This window comes from Ictalurus punctatus, chromosome 1 (genome assembly GCF_001660625.3).
Source record: "Ictalurus punctatus breed USDA103 chromosome 1, Coco_2.0, whole genome shotgun sequence".
NCBI lineage: Eukaryota > Metazoa > Chordata > Actinopteri > Siluriformes > Ictaluridae > Ictalurus > Ictalurus punctatus.
This window is the reverse complement of record NC_030416.2, coordinates 37,339,068-37,355,202: the sequence shown is the minus strand read 5'-3', so window position 1 is coordinate 37,355,202 and position 16,135 is coordinate 37,339,068. Positions and strand designations below refer to the sequence as shown.

At 42.4% G+C, this 16,135-nt stretch overlaps 1 protein-coding gene across 2 annotated transcripts in view; it reads left to right on the top strand.

Moving 5' to 3' along the window:
* Positions 1 to 4,453: 4,453 nt before the first annotated feature.
* zgc:163022 (putative ferric-chelate reductase 1) overlaps positions 4,454 to 16,135 on the top strand; it is a 26,027-nt gene continuing 14,345 nt past the window's right edge. The window contains exons 1-2 of one of the 2 annotated variants that reach the window (XM_053684412.1): positions 4,454 to 4,559; positions 14,680 to 14,860. In XM_053684412.1, coding sequence (XP_053540387.1) covers positions 4,476 to 4,559; positions 14,680 to 14,860 — 265 coding nt within the window. In that variant the 5' untranslated portion in view covers positions 4,454 to 4,475. Of the gene's footprint in view, positions 4,560 to 14,679; positions 14,861 to 16,135 lie in introns of those variants that run through there. The other variant, XM_053684413.1, reaches the window with a different exon arrangement.

The following is a 16,135-nucleotide window of genomic DNA, read 5'->3' as shown; positions in this document are numbered from 1 at the left end:
AAGGACTCATTATCATGATGAAGGTGGAATTTATCTACCTGCAACTATTTATCAAGGAGAAAATTAAAGTGCACCTATTACGGTTTTTCAAATATTCCCTTTCATGTAGTGTGTGATATACGTAGCTGTTTGTGAATGTAAAAACATCTGCAAAGTTTCAAAAATCAAAGCGCACGACAAACGGAGTTATCGACTCCCAATAGAAGGAATCGATAGAAGGAAACAGCTGAATCGAGTCATTAGTGATTCCAGACTTTACTTCCTGTACTAACCTACGTAGGTTTGTAACAAAAAGCCCCGCCTCTGGTCTTGATCGGCTGCTCGCTGACAGCGGTAGACCAATCACAACAGACTGGGACGTCTGACCAATCAGAGCAGAGTATGGTCTCTGAAAGGAGGAGTTTAGAACGAATCATTTAGAATGAATCATTTAACGACTCGTTTGTGACACTGGGGGGAAAAGGTAATGCTACAGTTTAAATTATGAGCATGTTAAAGTGTTTTTTGAGCTTGGATGCGTGTAAATCTATAGTATGAGAACTTTAAAACAAAATTAGGTACATTTCAAAACCATTATAGGTGCACTTTAAATCAGTGTTTTCAGTTTAATTTCAGTTTAAAAAACATTTAATACACAAACGATGTGGAAATAATTAACATTTATGAGCAGATGAATGACAAATTACCTTGTGAACAGGTATTTAATGACATTTAAATGGCGTTCATTCTGTTTCAAATAATAGATGAAAAAGTTTTTTCTTCTTTTTAAAAAATAAAATAAAATCTGAATAACTGAATAGCATACACAACAAAACAAAGGACAAAAGCAGAACAGAACTCTTTGTAAAAAATATCTCCGGGCATATCCTAAAAAAACAAAATACACAAAAGGAGTCCTTGTTCTCACACCACAACACACACACACACACACACACACACACACACACACACACACACACACACACACACACACGTGATTGTTGACGTAGTTTAAGATTTGAAGTGTCACTGTGATTCAGCACTTTCCTCAGCTTTGTGTGTGTGTGTGTGTCTGTGTGTGTGTGTGTGTGTGTGTGTGTGTGTGTACGACTGTAAAAGTGTAGGCAGAAAGGCAGAGAGTAAGAGACCAAATGAGATCAACAGTGTGTGTGAACTGATGTGAGATGACACACACACACAGGGTACAGGTTACTTAGCACTGGACTGAGATCAGGTGGAACTCTCATCATGAATCAGCAGAAACCCACCACACTCTCTCATTCTCTCAGAGCTGTAAACACGTCCTCCTCTGACATGACACTCTCAGACACAACACTGCTGGATCAGTGCACAAAGATTACAATGGTTGCTATCGGCAACAGTGCGTGTCCCTTATATGCAGGTCATGGCCGTATAAGTCGAGACCCGCCTTAACATCTGTTACACCGCACGTCTTATGCTTTGGTCTCATGGCAAGATCAGTGATGTTGAGGAAAGCTGAGCCATGTGATCGCTCATGCGGCCAAGATTAATTCTGGCACACACACACACACACACACACACACACACACACACACACACACACACACACACACACACACATAATTTAAAACTGCTTGAGAAAACCTGAGTAGTGTATTCAGTCACTCAGCACTTTATCCTGGTGTTGCTGCAGGTGTGTTTTCCCAGAAACGCTGGGCATGAGGTTTTGCTTACAAAGATCTGCGTAAGTGACTAACATGGCTGAATGGAAACAGCAGTCCCCTTTAATACTTCACCATTAGTGATTAGTTTATGGATATGAATAAGACGGTTGGTTATGTTTTGAATTGTAGAATCTCGAGGTTTCTTCCTCATATCATCTCAGGGAGTTTTTCATCGCCACTGTCACCACCGGCTCGCTCAATAGGGATAAATTCACACAATTGAATTGGTGCTTCACATGAACACTTTTGAGGAGTGCTGAACAGACTTTCTGAATCAAATGTGAGGAGAATACAGGAATACTTACTTGTCTGATCATCTTTAAACATTCTGCTTTGTATCATCAAATCTGATGTCTGATAAAAACCTGCAAAAACTCTTCCTGAACAAATGTCCCTGCAGCCCTGGAGCTGGCCTTCGCAGAACTAGAGCCAGGTTTTATTAAAATCCACGGGATTTTTTGAATACTTAGTTCAAACCACTGAAATGCTTTGCTGGGTCCACATCTGGACGACGGTCGTCTAGTTGACGACTTTAAACATGATCTTACCTTAGTCAAATTAGTGGTTATGTAACTACAGGGCAGCATGCACAGCCAAAAGGAGATTATTAAAATAATGATACTGTGACATCTTCCCGATTAACAAAGAAGGTTGGTCTGGCATCTAACATTTCAGTGGTGTGAAGATTTTGTCAGTTGGTATCCATTGTGAGAGCCACTGATGACATTGAACATTCTAGAAGAAATCCACAGAGTTAGACAGTGTGGAACATGGGTGTCCTACAGGGAGACTGCTAGATTGTTGGCCAATAGTGCTCTCCTACTGTGTGAATGAAGAATGAAGTCTTTCCAGTAGTTTCTTGGTCAGTTCACCAGGTTCCTTCTTTTGTAATTTCAGTACCAAAAACTGTTTAAAGGCTTGGCACACACCTGCAGACTGTTGGGCTGAATGGTCATTTGACATTGTAATGAGTCATGTTTTTGGGACATGTTTTATGGCTGTTTTGCTGGGGCGTAAACCTCGTATCTACATATTTCATCTTTATTTTTCCATAAACCAATGCTATTGATCACCCTTTATGGCTTTCTTTGGGTTTTATAAATGTAACCAAGAGAAGTATTAAAAGAGTTTGTGACTCGTAACTCTACTGGCTCCTCAAACTGTCAGTAAACCTCATAGCTCCACCCTCTCCTCCATCTTGAATGAACTGCACACCATAGACAGCTTGTAAATACTTACCTTAAGGGTAAATAAAGAACTGCTTGTTTGAATAAACACAACGTTTTCATTACTCAAGAGAAACACTAGCAAAACACTCTGTCTATAACTACAACATATTGCGTTTGATATAATACATAAAAAATAAATAAATCAAGCTGTCATTTCATGTGCTCTTGGGGGCCACCTGATGGCCACGGAGGCCCTAAGCAGCCGTTTAGTTCGCTTATGCCTTGAGTGTTAGGATCAGTATTTTTTGAGTGTTGAGCTGGGTGGTCCTCGGGTGTTGGGTTTAATGGTTGTGTTGTGGGACCTTTGGGTATTGGGCTCAGTGATTTTAGGCACTGGCTTTGTGTTTTTTGGGTGCTGGCCTCAGTGTTTTTGAAAATTGGGTGTAAGATGCAAGGCCGAGTGGTACTTCGGTGTTGGGCTCAATGGCTCTTGAGTACTGTGCCGGGTGATTCTTTGTTGTACTTTGGGTGTTCTGCTGGGTGAACTTTGTTGTAGTACTAGGTGTTGTGCTGGGTGACTTTGGGGTGTTGTGCTGGGTGGCCTCTGAGTGTTGCACTGGGTGGTTCTTGGGCATTGTCCTGGCTGCTCCTATGGTTTTGTGCTCAGTGGTTTTGGGCGTTGGCGCTGTAGTTTTTGTATATTGGGCTGGGTGATCATTGAGTGCTGGGCTGAGTGGTCCTTTGGTTTTGGCTCAGTTGTTCTTTAACGTTGGGCAGGGTGGTCCTTGAATGGGAAAATACTATTTATTCCTAGCAAGCTACACCTGTAGACAGTAGCTATATGGACAGACACTAAAAGCTTTATTCAGCTTTGTCAAACACTTTCAAAGAAATTCCAAAGAGAATGTTATTGGCTCAGATCCTGTGTTTAATAACAACACAAGTAAAAATGGAGCTGGAATGCAATGACTAATTACTATGGGCTGTTTCCAGCAATGCCCTTTAAAGTTTATTTTTATTTATTAAATTTTTTTACACTGTTTTTAATGTTTAAGAAATCTTATGATCTACTTTTATTTACTTTTTGTACTTTTTACACATTCCACATTCACCTCAGTAACAGTGGAATGTCAAAGCTTTATATGTACCACCACCTACAAAATAAAGCTAATACCAGTCACGCAGGACAGATGGAGCATAAACAGAATGCATAATCATAGGTAATTATAGCAGCTATACAATCCATGAGTGGTTACTACACAACTGATAACTGCTCATACCTCCTACATAATGTCGTTACATTTGAGTGTCTCATTGTCATATCTGGGATATATGAGATATCTCTGAGATGCCTGATATATGACATCATGTTTTGAGTTATAAATAATTACACAAGTGCATTACACATCAAAAAAATTTAAATGATTTTATTTGCAAAGAAAAGAGAATTCTTGGTTTGTTGATGTACGTTTATATAAACATTTCAATCGAGTCTATATAAAACCCATTCTGTTTTTGTTTTTAACCTTGTGACATTTTTGGCAGCTTGTACAGTAAAATTCCCCACTGTATGTCACCTGGCCAGGTGCGGCTCCGCCCACTGCAAAACATTCCCGCATGAATGTGTAGTCAGTTTGTGTCTCAGTCGCTGGCAGCTGTAACCGTATACACTTCTCCTCAAAGCTACACCTGTATCGCAGCCAGGGTGAGTCTACGTCCGTTTCTACACATTCACTGACAGTTTTAAGAGGATATGCATAGTGCTTTGCATAATGCATTCAGTGATCTGAATGCTCTGTATAGTTTACAGCCCATATTGTTGCTAGTCAGGTGTTTTTCTGGCATTGTGTGGTAGGATGTTTTAACTTCTTCTTCTTCTTCTTTTCAAAGTTCCCTTATTCTCATCTGCAGACATTAACAAACTTATGCAATGTATTTATTATTTCCTTCCTGTTTAAAAAAAAAAAAAAAACTATACTTTTTCACACTTAATCATCACTCTACTTAAAACCAACCAACCAACCAAACAAACGTAAACAGCATTTCATGCCTTTCAGATGAGAACGAGAACATTTCTAACTTATTTATAGAATTTTTAAATTGTTTTCTGATGGTTCTAACGACAGTACTGTCAGTGTAAATGGTCTGTACTTGTATAGCGCCTTTTAACCTTAGCGGATCTACAGAGCACTTTACACTGTTTCTCATTTACACACTCACACTGACCTGCCATCAGGAGAAACTTGGGGTTCAGTGTCTTGTCCAAGCATGTGCAGGCATGTGGGCGGGAATCGAACTCGCTCTACCACCTGAGCCACAGTCGCCCCGAACATCATTTAAAAGGTTTTATGTGAAGGAGTGTTATGTCTCTCTCTCTCTCTCTCTCTCTCTCTCTCTCTCTCTTTCTCTCTCATACACACACAGTAAAAAAATTGCTAGTACTGATGTCCTCTTCTTTACTTCCCTACTAGTGATGGTCATGATTAATTGCAAGTGCATCAGTAAATGTTTTGTTGATTAATTGGTTGTTTTATAAAAAGAATCAAATCAGAATTGAAGTTTATTCCAAAACTCAGCTCCTGCTTAATACCACCACCAACAAAAAGTTCTGGGTCACCGGACTCTCGGCGCCTTGTTGGTGACTGAGTGTGATAAGACACAGGCAAGAACATGTAGAGAATGAAGTGGCCATATTATAGATTTTACATTTAGATTTTTAAAAATATCTCTACGTAAAATTTTGTCTCTGTTATATTTGCACAAATGTCTCACAGGTACAGGTGCTTTTAATTACATTTATATTTACATTTATTCACTTAGCAGACGCGTTTATCCAAAACGACTTACAAATGAGAAAAAATACAAGCAAAGCGATATATCAAGCAGAGAACAATACAAGAAGTGCTACCATACAAGATCTATTAATTGAGTTCCAGAAGAAGCAAAGTGCACAGAGAAGAGGTGTAAGTGCAATTTAATTAATTTATTTTATTTTATTTTATTTTTTTATTTGTATGAGTTGGTTAGGTGTTGATGGAAGAGGTGGGTCTTTAGCTGTTTTTTGAAGATGGTGAGAGATTCTGTGGTCCGGATTGAGGTTGGAAGTTCATTCCACCACTGAGGGACTGTTAGTGTGAAGGTTCTGGAAAGGGACCTTGAGCCACGCTGAGTGGGAACTACTAAACGTCGATCCCTAACTGATCGCAGATTGCGTGAGGGAAGGTAAACCTTCAGGAGAGAGTTGAGGTAGGGGGCGCTGTTCCTGACAAGGACTGGTAGGTGAGCATCAAGGCCTTGAATTTGATGCGGGCGTCTACAGGAAGCCAGTGGAGGGAGATGAGGAGGGCTGTGACATGGGTTCTCTTGGGCTGGTTGAAGACGAGGCACTGCAGCATTCTGAATCATCTGAAGGGGTTTGATGGAGCTGCTGGGAGGCCTGAAAGCAGTGAGTTGCAGTAGTCCAGTTTAGAGATAACAAGAGCCTGGACTAGAATCTGTGTAATTACAGGTACATGTGCTTTTAATTACAGGTACAGATGCTTTTAATTACAGGTACTTTTATTTTTAACAGCTATTTTATTTTATTTGTATTTTGTTAAGTAACTACAGATAAATTTAAGTCTAGCTGTTTAAAAACAACAACAACAACTCCAGGTATATTTAGGTGTTTTTAGTATTTGTTCAACAGTCATTTTGGATACATTTTACAAAGAACTTCATAGGAAATTTGGTTTCTATATTATTTTTCTATATTAGAGGAAAAAGAAAACATTAAATTTAGGTCTACATTTTTTCCGGGCTTTTTCAGTTGAAAAATAACTACAGGAACATTTATACCTTTCGCATTTTCAAGCAATTTTTTAACATGTATTTATTTATTACAAATGAATTTATGTAACTGTAGCTCTCTATTATAGCTGACATTATTAAAAGTTTTTAACTACAGGTAAATTTATGACTCATTTGTTTGACAGTCATTTTAGTTTTCTTTAGTTTTTATTTTTAATCAACTACAGGTGAATTTATTAGCTATCTCTTTAATATTTTTCTAGACAACATAGGTATGTTTGTTGCTTTTAACAGGTATTTTAGGATGGTTAAAAAAACATTCTGGCTAAATTTATTTATTATTCTTACAGCGTTAAAAAAAATACAGGTAAAGATAGGTATCTATTCTTTTTTGTCAGACATTTTAGATTTTTAAATAACAACTGGAATGTAAAAAGCTCTCAGTGATATGTGGTGAACGAACAGGTATAAATATGTGGTTGTAAATACAGTGAGGGAAAAAAGTATTTGATCCCCTTCTGATTTTGTACGTTTGCCCACTGACAAAGAAATGATCAGTCTATAATTTTAATGGTAGGTTTATTTGAACAGTGAGAGACAGAATAACAACAAAAAAATCCAGAAAAACGCATGTCAAAAATTGTATAAATTAATTTGCATTTTAATGAGGGAAAAAGTATTTGACCCCCTCAAAGATTTCTGGCTCCCAGGTGTCTTTTATACAGGTAACGAGCTGAGATTAGGAGCACACTCTTAAAGGGAGTTCTCCTAATCTCAGCTTGTTACCTGTATAAAAGACACCTGTCCACAATCAATCAATCAGATTCCAAACTCTCCACCATGGCCAAGACCAAAGAGCTCTCCAAGGATGTCAGGGACAAGACTGTAGACCTACACAAGTCTGGAATGGGCTACAAGACCATTGCCAAGCAGCTTGGTGAGAAGGGGACAACAGTTGGTGCGATTATTCGCAAATGGAAGAAGCACAAAAGAACTGTCAATCTCCCTCGGCCTGGGGCTCCATGCAAGATCTCACCTCGTGGAGTTGCAGTGATCATGAGAACAGTGAGGAATCAGCCCAGAACTACACGGGAGGATCTTGTCAATGATCTCAAGGCAGCTGGGACCATAGTCACCAAGAAAACAATTGGTAAGACACTACGCCATGAAGGACTGAAATCCTGCAGCGCCCGCAAGTCCCCCTGCTCAAGAAAGCACATATACATGCCCGTCTGAAGTTTGCCAATGAACATCTGAATGATTCAGAGGACAACTGGGTGAAAGTGTTGAGGTCAGATGAGACCAAAATGGAGCTCTTTGGCATCAACTCAACTCGCTATGTTTGGAGGAGGAGGAATGCTGCCTATGACCCCTGGAACACCATCCTCACCGTCAAACATGGAGGTGGAAACATTATGCTTTGGGGGTGTTTTTCTGCTAACGGGACAGGACAACTTCACCGCATCAAAGGGACGATGGACGGGGCCAACCTCCTTCCCTCAGACAGGGCATTGAAAATGGGTCGTGGATGGGTATTCCAGCATGACAATGACCCAAAACACACGGCCAAGGCAACAAAGGAGTGGCTCAAGAAGAAGCACATTAAGGTCCTGGAGTGACCTAGGCAGTCTCCAGACCTAAATCCCATAGAAAATCTGTGGAGAGAGCTGAAGGTTCGAGTTGCCAAACGTCAGCCTCGAAACCTTAATGATTTTTAGAAGATCTGCAAAGAGGAGTGGGACAAAATCCCTCCTGAGATGTGTGCAAACCTGGTGGCCAACTACAAGAAACGTCTGACCTCTGTGATTGCCAACAAGGGTTTTTAAACCAAGTACTAAGTCATGTTTTGCAGAGGGGTCAAATACTTATTTCCCTCATTAAAATGCAAATCAATTTATAACATTTTTGACATACGTTTTTCTGGATTTTTTTGTTGTTATTCTGTCTCTCACTGTTCAAATAAATCTACCATTAAAGTTATAGACGGATCATTTCTTTGTCAGTGGGCAAACGTACAAAATCAGCAGGGGATCAAATACTTTTTTCCCCTCACTGTAAGGGCTGACAGAAAACAAGTGCGTTCAGTAGGAAGGTGAGAGAGCGTGAGGTCATGTCTGAAGAGGATTAGCGGTGGATTTAGATTGGACAGAGGGATGGGACCCACAGGAAAATGTGTCATTTATTTGCCAGTAGAAGCTCGCAATTTTTTTCACAATTTTTTGCTCATCCAAACATTCAACAATGAAAATGAGTGAATGCTTTAATTCCTGGGGTTTAATCATGATTTTATAAAGGCTGTTGTGTCCTTGACTAAACTTAACTCTTTCGAGCAGACTTTTGAAATCAATATAAACAAATGAATTATTTTATCGCTGCAAGTCTGTTATAAGATGAGTCAAGACGCTGTTGGGTTTCTGTGTGTAGAGTATCGTGACTCGTGTGTTTAGTTGCCAGTGAGAAGGGTGATGGGGAAGGGGAGGGGTGTGAGCCCCCCTGCTGGGCAAACAATTCACACCCCTCCACAATGACACTGGTACAGAGATAATACAAACAGCACTAAAAGCTTTTTTGAAGGTAAAGCACCTTATACAACTGCCACAAAATAAAATGTAAACCCAGTAGGCTAGGTAAGGAAATACTTATGAAAATCTGCACAGTTTTAATGCCCCGACTGTCATATGAGCCATTAACCACTACAGTGGAGTGGGACACCACAGATAAATTCAATGCTGGAAACAGACACGCCCAAAACAGGAACAAACTCCATTTTTTGTCATGTGGTAAAATGAGTCTTAATGGCAGAAGGTAAAAGGATCTGGTCTATTTGTTCATCCCATGCTTGATGAGTAGGGGATGCTGAAACCAAGCCATTGAACCAAGTATCGTGTACATTTCACCCCGCAAGCTAGATGTCACACTAGAAATAATAAAAAACTAAAGTACAACCCTAATAGTGTCTACCTCTGAGTCACACTCAACTGCACTTTAATATGAAAATCACATCTTACAAAAAGTGCAGCCACTTCGACTGTATGAACTTTAGCATTAGCGCTTTAGTGTGGTGAAGTACTGCTGTTCGGCGTGGGCCAGATCTGCTCACACACGGTCAGTAGACCTCAAATGTATGTGTACACTTGAAAATATTCCTCCACCTCCCCTAAAAAATAAGCTGTGCCTCTTTTTAATGTTTGACTTTTGGCTCTACAGAGCTCGTTAAGGTAAATGGTCTGCACTTATATAGCGCTTTTATCCAAAGCACTTTACACTGTCTCATTCACCCACACACTCACACACTCACACACCAATGATAGCAGAGCTGCCATGCAAGGCGCTAACTTGCCATCGGGAGCAACTTGGGGTTCAGTGTCTTGCCCAAGGACACTTCGGCATGTGGAGTCACGTGTGCCGGGAATTGAACTGCCAACCCTACAATTCGTGGACACCCCGCTCTACCACCTGATCCACAGCCGCCCAAAGAATTACAACTATATATATATATATATATATATATATATATATATATATATATATATATATATATATATATATATATATATATATATATATATATATATATATATATATATATATATACATACACAAACATACACACACACAGGTTTTGACTGACGTGTTGCTATAACACCCAGCCCAGCTACATGTAAAGCTGCTTCACTATTGGCTTATGCAACATGTCAGAATTCGCCAAAGTTCAAACATTTATTCTCTGGATTTTCTGCTAAACTCCTACGTAATAAGAAGACGTTGCATGCAGTTTTTTTTTATTGTTTAAAAAAAAACATCGGGGTTACGCATGTAACCCTGTTCCCTGAGAAGGGAACGAGACGTTGCATTTAGCATAACAGTAAGGGAACACCTTGTGCGCGTGACCGGTATCTGAAGCTTGTGTAAAATCATGCCTCTACTTATAGGCCTGCCATGATCAGGTGACATGGCAATTAAGCATGTTGCATGATATATATATGGCACCTGTGAACCACGCCGCCAGCCTCTATTATCTGAAGCGAAGACGTAATTCACAGGCCTGCCCTGGTATGACAGTGCTATGCAATGTCTCGTTCCCTTCTCAGGGAACAGGGTTACATGCGTAACCCCGACGTTCCCTTTCAAAGGGAACTTCGACGTTGCATTTAGCATAACAGTATGGGAACGGGAATACCCTCTCCGTCATATGGAGGGTACAGCCTGTTCAAAAATACCCAAGTCTGAGGGTCACTGCAAGACACTCAGGCCCGGGGTGGAATGAATATCCAGGCTGTAATAATGAAGGACTGTGTGTGGCGTAGACCACCCTGCAGCCGCACACACATCCTGTAAGGATACCATTTTGGACAAAGCCTTCAAGGAGGCGACCACCCTAGTGGAATGAGCTCTTATGCCCAGTGGCGTGGTGAGAGCGCGTGTCGTAAGCCCTAAAGATTGCGTCCACTATCCAAGTAGAGATGCGCTACTTTGACACATCACTTTTCCTGTCGCTGCCAAAGCAGACCAGTAGCTGCTCCGACTTACGCCACTGGCCGGAGCGGTGGACGTAAGTACAGAGAGCCCTTACTGGACACAGCAGGTGTATCCTCTCTTGTTCCGGTGTGAGGAACAGAGGAGGGTAGAAAGCCTGCAACACCACAGGGTGGGCAGACGATGTAGGCACTTTAGGAATATAATCCGGCCTAGGATACAGGAAGGCCTTGGCTAATCCAGGGGTAAAGTCAAGGCAGGAAAGGGCAACAGAGAGAGCTTGTAGACCTCCCACTCACTTGAGAGATGTCGGGGCCAGTAAAAGAGCTAACTTTAGAGTCAGAAGCTTCTCAGAGACTGACTCTAAGGGCTCAAATGGGGTCCCTGACAGACCTTCCAAGACCACAGCAAGGTCCCAGGAAGGAATGCATGGCCTGAAGATGGGCCTCAGCCATCTGATACCACCCATGAACCTCGAAGTTAGAGAATGTTGCCCCACAGAGGCTCCATCAACAGGGGCATGGCTGGCCGAAACGGCGGCCACGTAACCCTGATTGTAGAAGGAGCCACCCTGCTGAGAAATGTTCTTGTAAGAACTCCAGGACTGTAGCTATTGCGCAGTTTACTGGGTCTAGCTGACGTTCCTCACACCACAAGACAAAGCTGCCACTTGAGTGCATACAATTTCCTTGTGGATGGGATCCACTCTAGGGGCTCGGATGGGGTACCCAACAGACCTTCCAGGACCACAGAAGGTCCCAGGAAGGTATGCGCGGCCTGCACATGGGCCTCAGCCGTCTGACACGACGTATGAACCTCGAAGTTAGAGGATGTTGCCCCACAGAGGCTCCCTGAACAGGGGCATGGCTGGCCGAAATGGCGGCCACGTAACCCTGATTGTAGAAGGAGCCCACCCCGCTGAGAAATGTTCTTGTAGGAGCCCCAGGACTGTAGCTATTGCGCAGTTTACTGGGTCTATAGTGGATCCCTGCGGACGGGAATCTCCCAAGGAGTGCCATCTCGCAGGGATATTATTCCTCAGAACCATGTTCGAGTTGGCTAAAAGAAAAGATGCTACTAGCAGACTGTCTTGGCGAACTCTCGCTAGAGCTTGTGGGAGCAGAGCGATGGGGGAGCAGCATACAGATGTGACCTCGGCCACTTGTGGGACTCCACCCCAAAGTCTCCTAAGATCCAGCTTTGTCTTGCTCAGTGTTGATAGGATCGACACTATGCATGTTGGGGATAGAAACACCCTCATCGTAGTAGAATCCTATAACTCCTAGAAAAGTTGTCCACTGCACTGGGGAAAGCATACTTTTCTGAGATTCAACGTAAGCCCCAAGCTCTTCATGTGGGCGAGAACAACATCTCGATGTTGAACCGCCAGCTCCCTGGATCGTGTTAGAATTAACCAGTTGTCCAGGTAGCTTGGTACACAGATGCCCTGGAGTCCCAATGGAGCCAGAGTGACATCCATGCACTTTGTGAAGGTGCGAGGGGATAAAGCTAACAATATTCCTACGTGGAAATATGCACCTGTTAGATTTATCGCCTCAAACCAGTTCTCGAACGGAATCTGTGGCATGATAAGTTTGAGCATCAGCCTCTGAACCTGTCTGTCCGAAGTGTACGGTTTAGATGACGCAGATCTATAATCGCCCGCATACTCACACTTTTTTGTGGAACAGGAAATAATGGCTGTAAACCTCCCTCCCTTCGAGAACAGGGTACATGTTCTATGGCCCCACTGTCCAAAAGGGGGCTTACTTCCTGCGCTAATGTCGTGCTCTGGTCTGTGCTGACTGCTTTGGTGAGCACACCTGTGAACGGGGTGGGGGGTGGGGTCGAGCTATAACTGGACCCGGTAACCCTTTCTACGGTAGACAGAACCCATGGAGACACATTTGGCAGTAGTTGCACGCTGCCCGATGGTCTTTTAGTGACGTTAACGATTCCACATTCTATTGGAGGGAAGCATCAGATTTTCGTTGCCCTGTGACAGCTCGCTGACCAGAGAACACTGAAAACTTGGGGACCGCCTTGGCTAGGGGAGGCCCTACAGTAGCACTGGGGGCTACCTGCCCTAACAACCTCATGTCCCCAGATACATCCCTCCACGGCCCCTCAGGACCGCTCTTCTTTTTTTTTGAATGCCACCATATGTCAAGCTCACTCAGCAGGTCTGCTTGGCAGGCCTGCAACCCTGTCATTGTCTGCAGTGACCCACAAGCAAGACTACTACTGGACAGGCTTGCCCACCAATGCCACGTTGGCCTTACATGGCTTAAATGCAATCCGGCCCCGGTAATTATCTGCTGTCGGTGGAGAGAGGTAGCTCGCAAGCGCCTCCTCCACCTTGAGCACAGCTGAATAGCCATGCCGTTCATTCCCACAATGGCCGAATAATCCAACATCGTGGGGTTATGAATATGGCTTATGTGTGGTTTTCCCCCAGAAGCCTGAGATTTTGTAATAAACTTTTGGAAGACAGGGGAGTTTCTGCAGTGTGAGGGATTTACTTTCACTGGTTAATCACTTCAAGCAGCTCTTTATATGCTGCTCTCAGTTTTTAACATCCATCTAACTCCTCGTGGTCAGAGAGGAATTATCACCCTTTTGGCTGTCCATAGCGGAAGGAGGAGTCGCGACGCGAGCTCCAAAATCCAGCGGAGAGCCGAACCCGGAAGACAGAGCAAGAGATAGAGCAGCGCTCATCTCCGGCTCCTCTTCCGGATCCATAAGAGATTCCCCGAACCTGAGACGGCTAGCTGACTCGGCAGCGGTCGGCCCAGATCCGCGAGGCTCTGAAACCCAACTCACCTCGGCTTCCGTTTTTTTCTTGAAGAGCGCGAGACGCGAGCCGCGCTGCTTAATGTAGGCGTTACCATGCGCAGCCTCTCGAGGCCGCCATCGTATACTACACCGCTAACACTTCACCCAGAAAGTGTGCACTTTTGCCCGTGATGAAACGGGAGCAAGCCGTAACACACTTCTTTAACTCTTTCTCGCTCATTACTTCCCTCTCTTTTCCTCTGAAAAAGAGATAGAAAAGTTCAGAGATTTTGAGAAAATATCGAGTAGAACTGAAGCGTTTTTGTCACACAAACAACAGCCATGCAGTCTCGCCGAAGATAATAAGACTGGCGGCGGGTTCCCCCCCCCCCCCCCCGATTTTACACAAGCTTCAGATACCGGTCACGCGCACAAGGCGTTCCCATACTGTTATGCTAAATGCAACGTCGAAGTTCCCTTTGAAAGGGAACCCCTATTATTAAGGGTTAGAAAACACAGAAATAATTTTATTACAATTTTAGGTAGCAATCTGTGACTAAAATGAGGTAGATAGTGAACTGGAATAAACATTCAAACCTAGCAATAACATTATTATCAAAACCCTTAAAATTTTTATATAATAATCACATAAGCATACAGAAGGAATGGCTAACCCATCAAAAGTTTGAGTTCGACAGAATTAGTCAAAACCCCATTCCTTTGCCAATTATTACAAGTTGTTGTTTTATCCTGATCATGTTGTTTATCTCTTCCTGTTTATGTAGATGTGGTTGTATCTTGTGCTCCTGGGGTGTGTATGGGTGTGTGAAAGTTACCCCAATGGATTGGTTACATCCAGCTGTGATAACATGCTTCCTTCTCACGGAAAAAATGCTCAGACCAGTACAGCACCGTACTCTGTTACAGCGAGCAGCACCAGCTATAAAGAAGGAGACACCATCACGGGTAAGACACGATGCTTTAGAAGAACCTGGCTTGCCCTACATTCACACTAGCAAGTCCTACATTTGAATTGAGATTTTCTCAATTGTTTGCAAATGAGGTATTAGACAGTAACGTGACAAATGAATCCAAACAATTGTTTTGAATGACTCCTCTGACCAACCCTACAGCACGTGCGGTCTGATGTTTGTTCAGGTCCCTGCTGGATTCAGCTAATCCACAATAAAACAAGTTATTCAGAGTTAACGAGCAATGGAACACACCAGGGACGACAACTCTTAACGTGATACACACCCTAAACGAACAACACGTCACTACACATCTGATTCACCTACTGTCTAATCTGAGTAAGCAAGCTAATCATGCTTCAAAACAACAGTGTCTCTCCCAAATCCAGAAACACTGTGTTATTGACAACACTAGGCTAATATAAGATAATATCTAATAATACTTTATCAGATTTACCTCAGATTATAATTGTTCACATTTGAGTTGTAATCTAAAAACAAAACCAAACAGGAATAGTCCATCTTCTGTTTCTATCTGTATTCATATTCCTGTAGGACACAGTTAGAGGAGGGAGGCAAAGGCGGATGCAAACACAGTTAGAAGTTTTATTAATGAGGCTGGCAAAAATCCAAAACAATGCCAAACAAACATGGGTCAGGAGATTAGCAAACATCAATATCAAGGCAATATCCAAAATAAGGAGCAGAGCATGGTCACTGTGCACCAATATAAACTCAGGTAGGGGGCGTGGCCTAAAGTCTGAAGGTGGCATTTGATATGCAAGTGCTCAAAAATTTTAATATTGTGGAAAAGTTCATTTTTTCCCCCATAATTTAATTAAAAAAAGTGGAACTTTCATATATTCTAGATTCATTACACATAAAATGAAATATTTGCAACCTTTTTTTGTTTTAATCTCGATGATTACAGCTCACGGAAATAAAAAATCCAGTATCTCAGAATATTAGAATAAAGAATTTATAATACAGAAATGTCCACCTTATGAACAGTGTGTTAATTTTTGCACTTGATACTCGGTTGGGACTTTAATCCTTTTACAGGAATGACTGCATCAGTGCGGCGTGGCGTGGAGGCGATCAGTCTGGGGCACTGCTGAGGTGTTCTAGAAGCCCAGGTTGCTTTGATAGCGGTCTTCAGCTCGTCTGTATCGTCGGGTCTGGTGTCTCTCGTAGATTCTCTATGGGGTTCGGGTCAGGAGAGTCGGCTGGACGATCAAGCACAGTAATACCACGGTCATAAACCAGTTAC